Source organism: Amphibalanus amphitrite, unplaced genomic scaffold (genome assembly GCF_019059575.1).
Source record: "Amphibalanus amphitrite isolate SeventyFive unplaced genomic scaffold, NRLGWU_Aamphi_draft 000394F_arrow, whole genome shotgun sequence".
Taxonomy (NCBI): domain Eukaryota; kingdom Metazoa; phylum Arthropoda; class Thecostraca; order Balanomorpha; family Balanidae; genus Amphibalanus; species Amphibalanus amphitrite.
Window position 1 is genome coordinate 313,961 of NW_024881888.1, and position 19,513 is coordinate 333,473.

At 49.3% G+C, this 19,513-nt stretch overlaps 1 protein-coding gene across 1 annotated transcript; it reads right to left on the bottom strand.

Annotated features, from left to right (window-relative positions):
* Nucleotides 1-1,556: 1,556 nt before the first annotated feature.
* On the bottom strand, nucleotides 1,557-18,276 carry LOC122390394. Its single transcript, XM_043383298.1, has 30 exons — nucleotides 17,818-18,276; nucleotides 17,360-17,475; nucleotides 16,292-16,429; nucleotides 15,260-15,463; nucleotides 14,451-14,844; nucleotides 14,138-14,224; nucleotides 13,514-13,709; nucleotides 11,837-11,972; nucleotides 11,534-11,635; nucleotides 11,139-11,351; nucleotides 10,302-10,974; nucleotides 9,919-10,080; nucleotides 9,308-9,582; nucleotides 8,980-9,145; nucleotides 8,651-8,799; nucleotides 8,367-8,486; nucleotides 7,797-7,979; nucleotides 7,392-7,571; nucleotides 6,984-7,203; nucleotides 6,518-6,625; nucleotides 6,098-6,407; nucleotides 5,731-5,920; nucleotides 5,205-5,531; nucleotides 4,489-4,929; nucleotides 4,017-4,338; nucleotides 3,683-3,849; nucleotides 3,303-3,463; nucleotides 3,024-3,162; nucleotides 2,519-2,878; nucleotides 1,557-2,268 (listed from the first exon to the last, which is right to left on the bottom strand). The coding sequence occupies exons 1-30, from the start codon at nucleotides 17,825-17,827 to the stop codon at nucleotides 2,098-2,100; spliced, it is 6,420 nt and encodes a 2,139-aa protein (XP_043239233.1). The 5' UTR covers nucleotides 17,828-18,276; the 3' UTR covers nucleotides 1,557-2,097.
* Between the last annotated feature and the right edge of the window lie 1,237 nt (nucleotides 18,277-19,513).

A 19,513-nucleotide genomic window follows, 5' to 3' on the forward strand; every position in this document is an offset into this window, starting at 1 on the left:
TATACGTAATTTTACTTTGTCTATCAAATGGCTATCTCGGTTTTTTGAAAATTTCGGATTTTGGCCTACATTTTTTCAAAAAACTGACTTTTTTGGGAAAATCATTATAAAATCCAAAATTTTGAGTCTATCGAAAAAACCGGAATATTTGTCAGAGAAGTGGTCTATGTGCACCTACATACCAAATTTTAGAAGAATCGGTTCAAAAATGTGGGAGTTATTCAAAATTTTATGACGTCACGACACACAATTTTTTTGAAAAATGACTTTTTTGGAAGTTCTAGACCTCGTACGGAAACAAAAATAGCACCATTCGATTCGCCGTGAAAAACTGCATCAGATAGACACCTTTTTAGGCCTTAACAACCAACTTCAAAATTTGACCTCACTTGACCTGACCTTGACCTGACCTCGACCTGAAATTCATCCAGAGGTGGTCCATATCACTTATTGAGTGTGCCTATTGAATTCTATGAGTAAAATGACCCATAAAACATGTGTCGCACATGCCCTTTTCTATATTTTGTTTTTTGGTGACCTGACCTGACCTGACCTGACCTTGACCTTGACCTCTGAATGATATTGTATGCAACGAATATTGTCTTGGTAGCCTAAGAACACGTTTTGGGCGATCAGTCTCAGTCCATGACTCCATTCTTCGGCAACTACGGTGCAAGGCCGATACTGTAGAAACTTGCAATTTGTACCCTTGACCTGACCTTGACGTTGACCTCAAACTTTAAATTAAGTACATGTTTTTAGTAGTTCGTGATGAGAGCTTTCGATTGGCGTTTGAATTTTCCAAATCGGACCATTAGTTCGGGAGATAACAGGGGGGGGTAAAATTTACCCCCCCCCCCCCAGCCCCGCGCGTTCGGCTGGAGACCCCAGCCCCGCGCGGGTTAAGACGGAATATCGCACTTTTTGCAAATGTTTTCTTTTTTGATGAAAATGCCAAGGGATGAAAAATAAGTGGGCTAAAACCGGCAAGAAAACTAGATTTGGGGGTACCCTGGGTTGATTTCAATTGTGGTGTGCCCCCCCTTCCCCCAGTGTGAAAGTAGTTCCCGCGCCCCTGCACTCTTATTACCGTACATCAGAATGCGTTGTAAAAAATGGACACAGTTTTTCGCTTTATTTATACTAGACAGCAGCGCTGCAGTATTTGGTAGCCATCGACGCATTCGTGCCGCGTCAATGGGTTTTCGGTTCCGGACGTCCTGAAGTTTTGCTTTGAGTGGCGAGATAGTCTTTTGGTCCGAAATATCATGGTTTAACCCGCGCACCAACGGGGATCCGCATTCCGCGCCAACTTCACAGCGACGGGGGGGGGGCGGATACCTGCTCCCCGTAATATCTCGAGAACAAAGCAAAGAATTTAATTTCAAAGTAATATATCCAAACAACAAAACAGAAAAATTTTAGATAGAATTTTTTTCAAAATGTTTATCTGAAAATTTTCTGTTTTAATATAACGTTTTTTTTTGTATAAGATAGTGTCCCAAATATCCATTGTAAAAATGAAGTACCTTTCGGAAGAAGGAACTAAAAGGAAACTGCTCATACGTCATATATTTCGACATCATGCATTCCTATGTTTTGAGAAGCGAACGGGGCACATTTACCTATTTCATTTATCTTCAAGCCAAGTTTCAAGAACCAAACTACTGGTCCATTATTTCGAGATAGAAATTATCATCCGATCATTTTAATCTGAATTCAATCATAAATTATCGCACAGACACGCCAATATGATAATGACTCTTGAACTAAGGCAAACATCATAGACGTGCATTCCACATGTACAATCGATCACATTCAAACGCATGAAACCACATCATTTACAAACATTAAACATCTTAGCATAGCAGCACCACATTCGTTCGATTCAAAGACTTCTTATCACATAATCTCAACATTTAAATAAGCTCTCCTCTTCCCGTTTCGGCGACGTTCATTTGCGTGCCTGTTCATTTGTCTTAGGACTTTCCGCACCGCACAGTGTCGGCGACTCTGCCCGGTTTTCCAAGGCGCCAGGCTCAGTGCACGCTGCTGGCCGATGTGCCACCCAGTGCACGCTGCTGGCCGATGTGCCACTCAGTGCACGCTGTTGGCGCGGGCGGACACACTGAAGGGCGGTAGCCGGGAGAGCAGGCAGTCCCCTCCGGACACGCACGCCACCACCGGCACCTGCAGTACGTCCAGGCCGCCCTCCAACACGACGTCCAGTCGGAAGTACACAGAACGGCCCGTCATCGTGTCGCCAGGCTGCCGGGTAGCCAGAGAACAGGTGGCGAGGGAGGCAACGTCAATTTAGGGAGCTTGATGATGAACGTTCAGTAGTTTGTGAATCGTAACAACATTTAATAACTGGTTTTCTACCGTCGCGAGCCAGGTAACCATTCGTTCAGCCATGTTGTGCAATCGGCAACTGTTGGGACCAGTGCAGCATACGACTCCTCGGTGACCCCACCGACTCCACGATATGGACACACGATATGGATATAGACACCCTCACCTGGAACGTGACCAGCAGTGGCAGCTCGCCGCCGGCCTCCAGGACGCCGGAGCGCGGCTCCACGTGCAGACTGAGCAGCGGCGCCGGCGGCCGCAGCCGGAACTCGACGGTGACGGCGCCGCCGTTGTGCAGACAGAGCCGGCCGGCGGCCGACTCGCCGCGCCGCACGGCGCCCAGGTCCAGCACGGCCGGCCGACAGGTCACGGCGCCCGAGGGCAGAGGTCGCGGCACGCCGCCCAGCACCACCTGGCGCTGGCTGACCCCGCGACGCAGGCGCGGCGCCAGCGGCGGCCGTGACGTCTGGCGTAGCTTTCCCAAGAACTCGCCGCCAGCCTCCGACTGGAAGTACGCCGGAAACTTCTGCCGAAGATGACAGCGAAGCTCATTGTCACTTGTCATGCTCCTTATTGGTTGTTGTTGCAACAGAAAAGCAAGCAAGAGAAAGAACAATGCCCAACAATACGCGAATAACATCCTGAACGGAGCATCCGATCCTTTGCTTTACCTGTGTGCGAAGCATCTCCCTGTATGTGTTGATTTCGGCCGCTTCGCTGCGGAAGTTTTCCCAGAACTCGGGTGACTGTTTCGGCGGCTTCGGTGTAGTCGACGTTGCCAGCTTGTGGTTCGCTCTCGCCGCCTCCAGCCTGAAACGATACGCTCATCGTTATTCGACTCGACGCCCGAAGTGACATCTCACCGACACGCCCAAAGGCAACCGATGGGTTGCGACTGACAAGAGCAGCGGAAGTAAGTTTCAGAAAGTCGCACTCTGGCTGCCGCTCACCATTCGATCAGTTTGTTGGCCTCGAACAGGTGTATGGACCGTTTGGGTGGCGGCCGCTGGTGGCCGATGACCACCGGCCTCTCCGTTGGTTCTCCGCGCTCTCCCCGCAGTCTCGTCTGGTGCACCGCCTGAACCACCGTCCGGTACATCTCCGGCTGCACCTGCGCACAGAGAGTTCTCAGCTTAGTGTTCCCAATGACGTCTTTGCGTAAGGCACCTCCAGTACTGCTTGTCGCTTGATACTTCTTGCGTGCCAGGGAATACAGACACGAGCTTGGCACTAAACCCTTCCCGCACGTGGCTGAACATAGAGGGCATGGTCACTGGCCACCACTAGCGCAGCGTCGACTTACCAGGTTTTCCCTCATCGTCCGACTTACCCTGGGCATCTGCAGCAGCTCTCGCGACTCGATGAGCTCCACCTTGTGCGGGCGGCCCGTCACGGGATTGGTACCCATCTTTCCGTCGCCACCGCCCCACCAGGTTCGGGAGCCGACCATCGCCTCCTTGTCCTTGCACATCAGAGTCAGGTCCCGATTTCGGAGATCTGAAACGTGCTCACATCATTCGTCTCAAGTAACTAATGCGACACCTTGTTATTCGTGGCATTGGTCGAAAACGTGAGGTCCGACTTTATGAAGAACGTGTCTATTGCATTGATACCCACATCACACAAGGAAGGCTGATGTCTCATCACCAAGCGCATCAACTTACTGACGGGAATCAGCGTCCTCTCCACATACGGCACCTTCCAGCGGTGCTGCGGCATTTCCGTGGCGGGCACCGGTCGGAAAACGCGCACCGTGCGCACCTCTGGGTCGGTGGCGTGCGCGTCCGTCCACACCTGGCCGCCTTCGGACGACTTCACGAAGCTGAGGTATCGCGAGACCTCGCCCGATGTCACTAGCTCCAGACCGTCGCCGTCGCGGTACAGCACAAAGAGGCGTGGTGGTTTGGGAAGCACAGTGTTGCACTCCAGCTGTGCTCGCATTTCCAACGTCAATCCGTTGGCTGGGCAGGTGTCCCGATTGTCCACCTGAAAAAAGATTTCCTTTACATATGAACACAGCCCATAGAATATTATCCCCATGACATGCAATGTTCAACCATGAGGCAGTCTACACTTAGTCCGTTTTCGCTTCATAGTTATTAATATCGTTAGGACTTCTCAACCTCAGATACCCACCTTCACGAGACGACCTCTTCTGGTGGCCCTGAACACCCTCCGTCGGCTATCCACAGTTTCGCAGACGGTGTCGCTGATCCTAGGCTTTTCTGGCTCCTTCTCTGCATCTGGAGAAGTGTCCGCCTCTGTCTCCGGCCCCGCTTGAGCCGGTGCAGATGGCTCCGCCTTGTTTTTCGTCTTCGAATGCTTGTGTTTGTCCGCCACCTTTGAGCTGGAGGTCCCTGGCGCGGCGTTGGCGGACGCTTCCTCCGCTGACGGCGGCGCCGGCGGAGGTGGGGGAGCGGGCGGCCGGCTCAGGGGGATCGTGTGGACGGTCGGGTGCGCTCCGGGCGCGTTGGGTGGAGCGGAGAACACCACCGCTTCAGGGTCCACCTGGAGACGAGTGTCGTCCGTCTGCCGTATGGTGTACGAGCCGCAGCTGCGAGCCTCGATCACCGCTCCCTATCGGCCAGACGTCAATGGCGCGTTACCCAATCATCAGTCGTACAAACCTCGAACGCTTCGCTGCGCCATTAGTCACCGATGATCCGCTACTTATCTGAACAGATACATTTTTAGCAATACGTACTTTTGCAAAACCCGATCCACCTTCACTAATTTATGTCTGTTTACTTCGGCATTTAAGTCTGAAATATTCCTAAGTGAAACAACCTGCTTTACGTTTTAACATTTTTCCTAAGCTACTACTAACTCTCATGTGCGTTGACATTACTTACCTGGGGCAGGTAGACCTCACAGACGCCGGCCAGCTGGCGCATCACCACGCGGCAGTAGTCGGGGTGCTCGGTCTGCACGTTCCAGTCGTTGGTGGCCGCGTCGCTGATCAGCACGCGCATGCCGAGCACCCAGCTGGCGCGGTCCGACACGATCCAGCCGGCGTCGTTGACGATGTAGTCGCTGCAGACGGGCACCTGGTCCGAGTGGGCCACCGGCTCCGGCTCCGGCACGCTGAGCGTGAGCCGCGTGCCGTCGGCGTGCTGGATGGCGGAGGTGCCGCCAGGCCGGAGGACGGCACTTACGCCGTCCTGGCGCACCACGTACATCTGCGACAAGAGGGGAACGACGCCCAGCTGGTCAGCCAGCAAGACCACGTGAAGATTACACATTGCGAAAGTTGCCAACACGTCATGACAAAGCGTTCGGTACACCGAAACGGAATCGCACGTTTACAAACGTCGTCAAATAGCCAACCATCACTTTCCACCAAGTCCCAAGAGGTATGTAGGTACTGATATGACTAACCTCTCTGGTGACAGGATCTGTGGCGAGTTTGGTGAGATATCGTCTCGGTGCCTCAGTTGACTCGGAGCTGGTTGAAGTTGAGGTCAGCTCCTGTCTGTCGCCGTTAGCCTTCACCAGTGACACGGGAACCAAACGGTATGTGGCAGCGGTGCCGGCGCCAGTAGAGCTCGCAGAGTCTGACGACGACGAACTGCCGGTATGGAAAACAGGCATTTTATGAACGAATGCTATTGCCACAGATATCAGTAGTACCACAGATATCAGTAGGTAGTACTACTGTTATCTGTGCTATTGCTCATAATCTTCCAATCCCATTTACTTGAGCAATAGCGAAAGAACTTCGTGATACATCGTTGACGGAACTTACGGGCGGTCAGATTTTCCACCGATGGTTGGCGGCCGAGGAGATGAAGTCTCCTGAACAAACTGACATCGCGTGATGGAGCCGTCTGGTCCCAGCAGGTCGGCGCCCTCCCGCTCCCCGTCATCCAGGCGGCAGAGCAGACCCTCGCTGACGAAGATGCGCACTCCACGCCGACTTCCGCCGCCGTCCAGGTAGAACTGTCGGACGAGCACGCGGGGCTCGGGGCCGCTGCCGCGCGGGTCCGGCTCCAGCTCCACCACCAGGCCGCTCGGACACGAGACGCGCAGAGTGTGTAGCACCTGCGGCTCCGACACTGCCCGACAGCAGATACAAGGAGGGGCATGAATCGGAGGTAGCGATTAGCATAAAACATCACAAATGAAGCGACGTGGAAGTGTTCATTCCGAGAGGAACTGGGCATACCTTTTGGTGGCTGGGCGTCTGGCTCGGGCTCCTCCACAGCCGGGATCGGTCCGGCGGGGCTCCGCGATGTCGATGCCCGCGACTTTTTATTCTGAAGTTTCTTCTTGCCTATCAAAAAGTGTAAGAAGCCGAATAACAATCAGAATCGTGTTAAATACACAAAGCATTATCAAATAAAGTTTCTGAAAAAGTAATCATTAATGATAAAAGGAAATAAAATCAAACTGATGGTCACTTTTATGGCACATCATTACGCAAGTCGCCGCAAGCCGTCGGTAGACCTTCCCGGCAATCACTATAGGTAAATAGATGATTATGTCACAAGCGCACAACCCCTTTAGGTACTATTTGCCGCTAGCAGCAGCTGTAATACACGCCAGAAAGATTTAAATGAATCCCCCTTAAATGTGCTTTTTAGACAGTACGCTTCGCCGTCCCATTCGTGATAGTTGGCTCGAAGACCGACCTTCCTTTTCCTTTTTGTTATCCTTCTTGTCCTTTCCGGCGGGGGAGGGCGATTTGCGCGAGCGCACGGTTGGCGAGCCGCGTCGCGTGGGTGCCAGAGGGGTGAGGCTCGGTGTCGGGGGGCGGCTGGCGACCTTCGTTGGCGGTGGCTCCGGCATCAGAAGGCGGGTCAACAGGTGCATCACACACCCTCCCAGCAGGTGGATCACCACGTCCTCTCCCTGGCACGACAAACGAGATCTGAATGGCATTTTAGCTCGAGCTTGCCCCTTGCCCTTGTCGCTGGACATCTACAATGGCTGGCAACATATAAGGTAGGAACTAGGATTCATAAAGTGCAGGTCTCCTCCAACGATGTAAAAGGAAATGGTAACTAAACTTCTGATGATGCAAGAGCTGATAATCTGACCTGTGGCCTAGGATGCACGTGAAGAGCCGTTCCCCCGTGGTTGACCGAAACGGAAAGGAACCGGGAGCCTCTCAGATGTTCGCTGGTCTCCACGGTCAGGTAGGAACCGTTATCGAAATACTGACGGTACTGTCTTCCTGAGACGTGGGCAAGTTTTCCTCCAAGGTCAAAGCCACGGAACTGTGAAAATGATGCGAATGATTTAACAGCGCACGAGCATAAATTGCTTCGATCAAAGCCCAAGCAACTGAGTACACATAAGTTACAATTTCCATTGTCCACTTAAGCCAACAATAGGATGAATACCTACATGCACTTCAGTTTTCATTGAGGTACTCATCAACAACTGTATATGCCAAAAGTCGATTAAAAAAGTGTGCATAAAAATGATCGATTGTGATTTACCCGGTCATCTGGTGGCAGAGGATCCAAGAGACGTGCACGGGAACTGGCGAGCTGCTTCTCCCGTTTTTCTTTCGATATTAATTGGATCTTTGTGACCTCAGGAACATGGGATTGTTTTCTTCCTCTGTTCTCCGCTGGTTTCTTTTTCACGTCATCGGTCTTCTTCTTGGGCTGCTGATTTTCCTGCAAGTAGTTTTATGTTTCCACATCATGATATTATTTTTCCCGCATGAAATGGCCAATGGGGGATAATCTGGTTCTATTTACATGAAAATAATATCTGGTTCTCACGTTTACATGAATAGGTAATGAAACATAAGTTATAAGAAGGAGTACAAAATAAGTGGACGGCTGAAATTATTGCGGCGCGTCCCTATCTATGGATACATCGACCTGTATCAGCAGCTACAGGTTACGCGCTTCCAGTAGAAATAGTGACACACGACACTGCTGAATTTAACAATTTTTTTATTTAGCCTAGCCATCATTTGTTATATCTTCTTTATAAAAAGTACGTTTCAGCCCGAATAAGATAAGATGCATAGAGTGGAGAGTCTTCTTAAAACGTACCTGTGTCTTCTCTGTCTTTGTCTCACTTGTCTCGTCTGCTTCTTCCACTTTGCTAAGAGCTGCTTGCTTTTGTCCTTTCAAAGACTGGGCGATTATAAATTCTTCCGCTGGAACCTCTTGCTGCAGGAAAGATGAAGTCATTTGAATTTAAAGGCGTCCTTTACATTAAATGGTTCATCATGCATTTTCAGTCATTTAAATGCGCTTTCGGTAAGACGCTGGCATAAAAGTGCCAATATTTACTATGCCAATATAACCATCCATATATTTTGCATACAACCTACCTTCATTTTCGGGGGCTTTGGTATGGGTCTGAGGCGCTCGAGCTCGCGGCGTCGCTCGGCCTCTTCTCTGTCGCGTTTTTCGGCCTTCTTCATTCTGTCCGTCTCCTGCTGGAACCACTGTGCCACCACCGGCATGTGGCAGCTATGCTCTGTTATATAGACACACCTGTCAGTCTTCAGCCAAACAACCTGTTCACTCTACTAGCCTGCATTTAGGAATACTGTTTCAACAGCTTCCTATATGTTCCATCATCGTCTTATTCCACCCCGCCGATCCCAGATGTCGACACTCCGCTATGTATTGATGAAAATGCATCGACAAAGCTCACCGATGAAGTCCCGCAGTCCGACGACTGTGTGCTGCCGGAAGCACCAGCGTCGTTCCACGAAGCCGTCGTACGCGCGCGGATGGCCGTACACCAGGTATAGGCCGTCGTCGCCCTCGAAATGGCTGGCAGCCAGCAGGTCACATCCGCACTCCGCCTCGTACAAGGTCTGATGTCGAGAGGGAGCACAGCATTTCATTACATTACGCTACAGTATATTCCAAAATTCACTGTTCCGAGACAATTTGGTTTATGGCCATTACATCGCCCAGCATTTCAACCAGTCCCTCATTCCCGCCCTTCAGCTCGCCGCCGCTGCAGCAGTGCACACCTGAGCCATGGAGAAGGGGTCGAGCAGCTCCACCCAGCAGTGGTCGGTGAAGCGCGCCCGCACGCCCGTCGTCTCCTGGTCGGTGGTGAGCTGCCGTAGCTCGTCACAGGCCGCGCCGTGGCCACACTCGGGCTGCAGCAACTCTAGCTCGGCGGACACGTGCGCCGCCGGCAGACTCGGGTGGCGGTAACGGCGCAGCAGCGGCGAGGCCGATTCAGAGCGGAGACTCGGGTACAGTGCCTCGAACATCAGCAGGCGCAACAGATAGTCCATGTCTGCAAGAAGTTCGCTATAAGCAATGTGCTATGCAAACATAAAGCAGCATACTTACGAATGTAACATTTTTCATTAACTCTCATTCATTCATTCATTCAAATATCCAGTCAGTCTATTCGTTCATTCATTCATTCATTCATTCATTCATTCATTCATTCATTCATTCATTCATTCATTCATTCATTCATTCATTCATTCATTCATTCATTCATTCATTCATGTAACTAGTTATTTCATCCATTCATTCATTGATTAATTGATTCATTTACTCGTTTATTTCAGAAACTTTATTGCTATAAATTCATTTGCTTTTCGGGGAGTGCCCCACGACTGACTTTCGTGCGAGGTGACCACGGATGTCAGCTTGGCGAGCAGCTCTTGTTTGGCGGCGTGGTGTTTGAGGAAGCTGCCGTCGGGAGGCACGTCGGAAGCCTGCAGCTGCAGCAACTGGAAGTTGTGACGCAATACGTGGTCCAGCTGGTGGATCACCGTGCGGTCTGTGGTATAGGGAGCGCGGCGGGAGGAATCACATCGACGAAGGAACGGAGTGGGTGCGCTGGGCAAGGAAATGTGTACTGGATGCCAAAGAAATTGCATGGGTAGTCGTCACAATCAAACATCATAGTTGCATTGAAGGCAATTACATTGAGCAAATGCGTTGTTGGCCAGACATGATAGCACTCGCGTTTCATCGCCACTTGCACTGATCGCGGCTCACCGGTTCGGCTGTAGAACTGGGCGTTCACTCGGTCGCAGTGGTAGACGAGCACCGGCGCCGGCTCGGTGATGGGCTGGGTGACGGCGAACCGGCGCCGCAGCCACGGGCCCGGCACCTCCACGTCGTCGTCCTCCATGGTATCGCTGCTCTCTGCGGGCGCCAGCGGGGCGCCGGGCGCCCCGGCTCCTGCCAGCGGCGGTGCCAGCAGCTGCGGCAGCGGCAGGCTCAGCGCCCGGCTGCTGGTCCAGTGTCCCGGCGCAGACGGACGCCGACCAGCGCCGGCCAGCGCCGCCCACGGACCCAGCGCTGGGAACGCGCTGGCGCGCCGCTGACGGAGCGCCTCGAACTCAGGACTCTTGGTGGAGCCGCGCCGCCCCTGCTGGCCGGGGGCCGGCAGCTTCAGAGAGCCGCGCCGCTCGCGGGACGCCGGCGGCGGTGTATCTGATCGCTCCGGCTCCTGGATGGTGACAGAGGCGCGAGACGACTGCTGCGCAGTGCCGCTGCTGTCCCCTGGTAGTCGTCTCTCTGAATGCTCGAAAATCGGTTCCGGGGTGGGCCGCATGCTCGGCTGAGAAACTGGAGAAGAGCCGAACCCGATCGAACCGGCACCTGTCTCCTCGGTTTCGGGAGAGTCTAGCGGCTCGTAAAAATCACCGTCGATCCACAGTGCAACCTGAAACGGTAAACGGGAAGGTCACAAAACATGTGCATTGTGCAAGCACATACAGACGCTAGCCCTACCACAAAATCCTTTTGCATCTCCTTCACTTTATGCGATCAGAGATCTTATATGCGATATAAGATCCATGATCCTTCTTACTCCGATCATCTCATCACCTGGTCGACGAGGGCGTTGACGATCATGGGCACGGAGGCGGCCTCTGGCGGCACTGCCTGCAGCCTCTGCTGGTAGAGCAGCGCCGGCGGGGTGGCCGGCGCCGGTCCGGGGGTCCGCTCGGGCACACCGTCCTCCGTGGCCGCCGCCTCGTCCTCGACCTCCTCGGGAGGACACAGCTCCTCCGGCGGGAACACGCTGCTGATGTCCGGCACCTGGTGAACAGAGGGCGGCGAGCAGGTGCCACGTCCGAAGTCAGACTACTGACTAGCTGCGAAATTGACATCGACATTGGCAAAACGGTCAGAGAAAACTTTTGCAAAACCACAAGAAATGAAACCTAATCAACGGACTTCGTCTACCTATTTGTGTTTTTGTTGTTATCTTATTCACTCACCCTGGTCACCTGCAGATACTTGAGATAACAGTCGAATATTGCTCTCAGTTTCAGATGGTCATAGATTTCTGCTGCTAGCATGTCGAACAGAAGTTCCCCAACCTGAAAAATAAGCATAAGCGTATCATCGTATACAATTATGAAGATTTTCTCCACTAGCAAAATGTCAAAGAAATATGAGCCTTCTTGTTACACCATTTTTTTTTGCGTCGATGAGCGCTTTTAAACGACCATAGTACCCATCTGTCCACATCCACAGTTTAATCATTTCATCGGATAAAACAGCCAGTATCCGGAACTTACCACTCTTTGTTCTGTGCTGCATTTGATGGTTAGCAGGGGCACCACCAAGTCCCTAACTAGGAAGTTTGGTGGAATAATCTCTGCGCTGTTCGACTTCACGTTCGCTTCAAGCTGCTCCCAGAATAACGGAATTTGTCTGTGGAAGGGTGAATATTGCCGATATATGTATTATGTAGTAGTGGAGCTAAATGCAGATCTTCCTACGGCTTCTTATAATCTATACCTATAATCTTCCTGAAATCCTTCAAGGTCAAAATTCTTATAGCTCTCTATTGAACCATATACCTTACCAACTAGTAAAAGGTAAAGTTTTAATTACGAACGTAGCTATAACGATTACCTATCACTGCAGTGATCATTTATGACCACATTGCAACCATTGATCGTTACTATATAGTATGATAGTATCGTTTATTGTTTTCTTTTTGCTTACTTATTATTAGAGATGTCAATCGGATACCAACTTTTTGGTATACCGATACCAAACCGATACCAACTTGGTATTTGGTATTTCAATCGTAATGTGTTTGGTATTTTGTTGGTATCATTAACCCTATTAGTGGCAGGGGGGTTGTTTTTATCCACCCCTCAGGTTTTTCGGGAATATCTCCGAAACCGCTGAAGCTACGATGCTGAAATTTTCTGACTTTTCTTAAAACTAAATTGGGCACATTCCCTGAAAATTTCAAGTTCATAACTTTGCCAGGGGCGGCTCCAGAGCACTGGGAATTGGGGGGTCCTATTCGTGAAGCGAGTCATTTGGGCGAAGATCACGATGCTGCACCAGTTTTACGAACAGTGAATGAAAGGTATCATGTGATAACATATACAAAGTTATTGTGCGTCCTGTTTTGACACGTTTTTGCTATAATAGGCGGATCCAGGCGTCCAAAAAGGGGGGTTATTTTTTACCTCCCAACATGGGTGCCCTGACACCGCCTATGCATGACCAATACAATTTTAGTCGTTCTCTCATAAGAAAATTGTAACATAACAAGACCATTGCCACCCTTTTTAGAAACAGTACCGACAAAAACCTTATTTACTATACTTTTTGTGTACCCCCAATCTCAATGATCTGTATCCGCCTATGATTTTTGAAAATGCATATTTTTAGGATCCATGTGAATTCCTGGTTCATTCTCTATCGATCGGCAAAAGTTGCGTTAAGATTGGTTCAGAAACCTGGCCGTGATAAACAGTCTAAAATGTATCTGCAATTTGCCCGTTTTTACCCCCCTCTACCCCCCTATTGACATTTTTTGATTTTAATTTTTTTAGAAATGTAGATCTCGTTGAGCCAAATCGAATGCCGTTTGAATTTTGAAAATCGGCCGGTTAGATCTCGAGATATCAAGGGGGGGTCGTAAACAGCCCCCCTGCCACTAATATGGGGTAGCCAGGAGCCTGCCACTAATAGGGTTAACCCTCACTAATGTATAAGAGGCTAAGAAATCGGTAATAAGTTGGTATTTCCATCATTTTCCCAAGTTGGTTTGGTTTCGGTATTTTCCCGTGGTTTTGGTTGGTATTTGGTTTGGTATCGGTATTCCGATTTTCCGTAATTGACATCACTACTTATTATAATACATCCTTTACTAACAAGAATATTGAGAACAATTAGATAAATAGTTTCTATTCGATTATTTAAGATAAGAAAATAGCAGGCCTTCTCACAGTGAAAGGATGAATTCTGCATTTGATTGATCCATCTTCAGCTGTGACTCCGACAGCTGGATCGACTGTGCTGACTGCTTTGATTTGTCCAAACTGGCCGAATTTTCGCCAGCGGGGTCTCCATTTTTGGCCGGAAGTGTCAATGCCGGCATCGACGGCTTCGTAAAGATCCGGAACAGCACTTCTATTGGCACCCCTGTTCAACAAAAGCGAAAGTGAATGTAATCACAATTATCATATTTCATGATTAAGTCAATATTAATATCATATTTTACATTTTGTGGTAGTAAAGTACGATATTCCTCTTGATAGAAAGTTGTAGGTACACTCGGGGGCAGATTGATGTTCCACCACTCCCTACCCATCGGGCTCCCATGTCTCAGCACTGGCTGCTGCCAGTGTTGCCTGCCCTCAGCACTGGTCAGCACTGCCTGCCAGTGCCAGTGCTGCCAGTGCTGCCACTGGCAGCAGCCAGTGCTGAGCCATGGGAGCCCGATAGGTGGGGAGTTGTGGAACATCAATCTGCCCCCGAGTGTACCTAGCTAGGTAGGTACTCGAAACTTTCGTTTTAAAGATTTGCGACCGATTTTGGTGCTGTGGGCCAGTTTGCTTCTAGTTACCTACCTCTTTTCTCCATTTCTAGTGGCAGGTCAGGCAGGAGAAATCCAGTCAGAATTACGTAAATATCGGGTCCGTTCATCGGCTCGTCCTCTGAAAAACGACAATACTTATATCGGCAAAGATGAAAGAAATGTACCATGCACAATTCACATTGCCAATCCTCACAATGTCTCATGTTTTTGCCATGATGCAAGAAGCATCCATGGCGAATCTATACACGATACTCTTGTTTGACATGTGCGAAACCGAATCATCATCATAATGTATTCGTGCGGATAAATGCGATAAAATGCTCGCATGACTTCACCTAGCTTACCTTTGATGACGATATCATCGAGAATAATCACTGAGTCGTCATTCTCTCCACGCTTCTTGAGCTTCGTCAGACGCTTCTTGCAGAAATTGTCATCTTCTTGTCTGTCTTGCATTAGTTCGTCTTCTAGTTTGACCTCCTTCACAGTTTTCCTTCTCCCTCTACCCTCCGATTTTTCTCCTGATGTTCTCCGTGATTCCTTTCTTTCGTTCTGTTTAGGTTCCTTTCCGGTGTCCGTTTGTTTGACGTCTACCTTGGGCTCAGTGCGCTTCTGGTTGCTGCTTGAATCTTTTGATTCGCCTCCAGAGGAGAAGTTGACATCGCTGAGGTCAAACGTTGATGCCTTTTTCTTGTTAGATGACGTTCCTGGGAGCTCGATCTCGATCACAGTCGTTTTCTAAAATAAATCAAAACATGTTTCAACTTTCATCCCATTCAAACTCAGGTAAAGGTAGAATTAAAATACCTTTTTATAAACATCGCAATAAACCACGAACTATTTACAAAGTTATGTTGGTTTTGTTGTACAGGTGAATGAAAATTTATGAAAGCCGTATTCACCAATCAACCATTCGAGTGTTTTATCCATGATTCGAAGACACTGACGAAATAATCTCGACATACTTATTCACTTTGCAGTAAAGTTGTTTTGCTATGGGGTGTCCATTCGGGATATTTTCAAAATAAGTTTGGTCCTGCCTTCTATTATCTATTTTATGTGTCATGCTAGCCAGAGCATCAGCATTAAGTTCCCTCGATAGATCAAGATGTGTGTTACCGCTCCAGATCTCCCTATCCCCTGTGTAACTCACCTGTTTCCTGAGCGCGGCCAGTTCCATTTTGATGACGGCGGCCAGCAGTGGCGCCGGCAACGTTCCTGTCTCGTTCAGCACGGCCCCGGCCCTGCCGTACAGTTCCTCCACGGGGTCTCCGACCTGGGGGGCGCCCCGCGACCGGGCGCCGGACCGAGCGCCCCCCTTCTGGCTCGGGCCGTCCACCTTTTTTGAGAGGAGCATCTGCGACAGCGGTCGATAAACGTCAGTTCAGCGCAGCTCTAGGGCCATGCAACCCTAGTTGCCTGGGACCGTCTCCTGATGTTTAAAAACCAGTATAGCGCCTTTTGGGGCGACTAACGGAGCGAGCGAGGGGGTGAGTCTTGCACGTGCGAAATTTCGAGGGGGTACCTCCAACTGACTTGTGCACGGCACCCTACTGACCGGTTTCTAGCGATGTGCCAAATTTGAGCACAATCGGCCCAGCCGTTCTCGAGATCTGAGAGCGACACCCTGCACGTGCGCACGTGCAAAATGGGTCCCAACTGACTTGTGCACGGCACCCTACTAACTGGTCCCTAACCGTGTACCAAATTTGAGCGCCATCGGTCCAGCCGTTCTCGAGATCTGGAAACGACCCCTGCACGTGCGCACGTGCAACAGCACCCCAACTCTGGCACATGGATATGCAGTGCCTAGTGGGTGCCTACCTACATGCCAAGTTTCAGCGCAATCGGCCAAGTAGTTACCGAGATATTGCAACAATTACAAAACTGACACCTCTTCGTTTTGCACGTGGCACGTGCATAAGGGGTCACCCACATGCATCGGGAATAGTCCAATACTTGGTAGAAGGAATGAAGCTACCCTACAAAAATTACCGCGTGTAAATCGGTCAAGTGGTTGCTGAGATATAAGCCTCGCAAAAGCGTCCGCACGGCCGGCCGCTCATACTCAGAAATTTCCGTTATTCTACGTAAGACTCCGCTCGCTTCGCTCGCTCCGTAATCACTACTCGCCGGGAGCCCGAGTTGACGAATTGAAGCGCCGTTGGTGTCGGCTGGTACTTACCTCTGCAATGTCCTGGTAGTCGATGAGCACAAATGTGCGCCTGCAGCCGGTGAAGACGGCCGTGCACACCCTGTCCAGCAGGTCGTAGTACTGGCTGTCGGCCGCCGCCACCATGAACAGCCGACAGCTCCAGGAGGCCTGTGTGCACATCATGGTGAGGGCGGTTTTATAACCCCGTACCTACATCCGTATTTTCATAAAATTCAGCTTGAATTTTTGGACAGTGTGATGAAGCCAGAAACCACCCAGCGCATAACTCGACGCCCACCGTCCAATCGGACTGTCGAGCGATCGAGATTTTTGCGTATTCGTCGGTGGTAGGTACACACAAAATGTCGTTGATATTAGCCGTTTTCACAACGGCCATCTCAGCCCATCTGGTACACATTTGGTGCACATCTGGTACAGACTAGGTGCAGATTTGGTCAAATCAGGTTCAGTGTGTCTCTTAGCAGCTATCAGCTGGGGTTGCACTAATTGCTTATATGCCTGCTTTGTCATATTATCAGAGAGCATGATCGATTAAAACACTGAAATAAATTCATAAAATGAAGATATTTGCTGTAAAAGAAATTAGGTGCAGATTTGGTCAAATCAGGTGCATTCGCCGGATAGCCCGTCGTGAAAACGGCTATTGCTAACACACTGCATGTCTCATCTCATGCTATATAGCAAAAACCTACAAATCGCATTAGCTATAGCTAGCATCATCAGTCGCATACGTCAGCTTATGTATGCTTCCTGATTTTATGTGCGGAATGTGGATAGACCCTTAGATGCATTTATCCACATTGCATGAAAATTTTGCTACATGTATATCGCATATTCACAGTTGACTACATGATGATGTTCCACTCATCAGCTGACTTGAACGCTAACGTAATTAAGCTTGTCCGTATTAAGCCGCGGGTCACACACAGCATTAAACTGTGACACTCTGCCCGTGTAATGCGGCACAGCCTACCTCTCCAGGCAACTAATTGCCTGTGAAAAGTGGAACATTATTCTGCACTCTGCAGTAAACTGTACGGGCCAAGTTTTCAGGGCTTTCAAGGCGGACCAACTTACGTCACTGATGACGGTGTCTCTGACGGCGGCCTCCCACGACTGTGTGCCGCCATCAGCTCCGCCGTGGTCGGCACCCGCCTTCCCAGAGCCGGACTTGGACTTGGGCTTCTTATCGCCTGAAAACGAGCAATGCATGTAAACAACAGTCGTCATGGGTATGGCACGGGGGCTGTTCAACCAGGGAGCAGATCACAAGGTGATCAACAAACATGCGGTGACAGGTTGAAATGTTACTTGACACCGTTCTCAACTCAATTTGAAACCGTTCATCTCCCGTCTTACGCATATGGCATACCTATTTGCATACGTATTGATTATTGAATCCTGCATGCAAAGGTGTCGCTATCTGCCGGTTTTCAGGCGAGTAATTCTTGAACCCCAACGGGGCATCCGATCCCCGGGAGGTAAATATCGGTAGGCTTGAAAGTGTGTGCACGTTTGCTCATTAGGTTCCTTACCTTTTGGCATCTTGTAACTTAATGGCTTAGCTCCGCATATCGTGCTACACAATCATAGTGCTTTACAAATAGATTAACTTGCCGATAACACAAGTTGACAACATGTGCGATTCGAAACTGTATGGCATTAGTGCTCAATATGTGATAGCAACTTTTGGCTCTTGGTCTCTTGACATTTTGAAAGCTCAAATACGCTGTCTCAAAATATTGAGATGTCTCTACGATGCCTATATATCGTACGGCATAGAAAGTGGCACAAAACTTTCAGGTGACTTAAATGGTACGTGAGAAACGTTTCGTTTAAGCTTACGTTGTCTTTACGCCTAGATATGTTTTGTAAATAGGTCTGTGAAATTCATAGAGCATGGAATCGAAGTTTCTTGCAGTTATCGCGCTTGATCGTGTCAAGGCCATATATAGGATCGTGCGCAACTTATGCCTAACTTATGCCCCTTTGCCTTTGTGGGAATCCTTCGTGAACAAATGAAGAAATGAATGTTTTGTATACGGACAAAATGTGACATTACGCCAGAGTCCCCCGATTGCGGCGATATTTCTTGGTAACAGGTAAGCATTCGGGCATGGCAGCGTGTGAAAAAGATGAAACAGATAAACAGCAGAAAAACTCGTTCACTCGCTATAGGCTTACTCGCTCGTTTTAAAAATTTCATAAGGAAACTCATTAAAATATCTGTGTAAAAACGTTTTTCATGTCACCGGTAGAATATTGCCTACCTACTGGTTTGGACGTTTCATACAAATTTCATCATTTAGCGTAATTTATAAAAAGAAAGTATCAAGAAATGTGCTCATTCTCTAATGGAGATAGTTTTATACCTTATTTATAGCTTGTATGTATCTACACATCAGCCACGTCCCACATGCCTACCAACTTAGATATGCCTATCTCGAGTCAAATCTCACCGTATTCAGAGATGAAGCGAAGACCAGACTGATCGACTAAACAAGCATAATTTGACCTAGCTTGCATACCTAGCTAGATTTAAAATAAATTCCCCCTTATTGCAAAACATGAATATTAACTACCCTTTTCCAGAAACCCATATTTAGATTGAAACTAACGACCCGGATGGGCTAAGCAAGTGTTAACCCGCGCCGGGCCAAGGGGGGGGGGGTGTTTGAACACCCCTCCCCAGCGGTTTTTCGCTAAAATCTCAAAAAACGGTGGCGCGGAGCGCCGCCGTTTTTGGCACACCTGTTTGTGCATCTTTTTCGCACATGTTGTGAAAATTTCTGACCCAGGTCGCCTTAGTTCATGTCACCAGGTCACGCCAAGTGACCTCACCTCAGAAAAAATAAGAATGCTCGTCATAGCTATACACCGACTGATCGATTGCCTTGAAACTTTCAGCCATTAATAAGAGCAACATTATCTATAAAATGTTTATCTCGGAATTTTGATATCGGTGACCTAAGGTCAGGTCAACTTTGCGGCCTCTCCATTATAAGTCAATGGGAGAAAATTGAAAAGCGTCTGTTTTGCACGAACGCTATTCTAGACACTCTCAAACATCGAGATGTAGGTAAAATTGACACACTGAACCGGAAAATGGCAACTGTGACTCCTCGTTATGTCCCCGAGGTCATCTCAGGTCACGAACAGAATCTAACAGTTTTTCGCTAATACCTTCTGATAGAGGCGTGCTAGAGCGTTGAAAACGCCTTAGATGTGTTC

Bases quoted from the DNA above. Each gene is read 5' to 3' on its own strand.
- LOC122390394 (XM_043383298.1), bottom strand. The intron at 3,850-4,016 runs GTAAGTTGATGC...AGCACGTTTCAG, and splicing joins GAGGACGCTGATTCCCGTCA to ATCTCCGAAATCGGGACCTG. The intron at 3,464-3,682 runs GTAAGTCGGACG...CTCTGTGCGCAG, and splicing joins AGCTGCTGCAGATGCCCAGG to GTGCAGCCGGAGATGTACCG.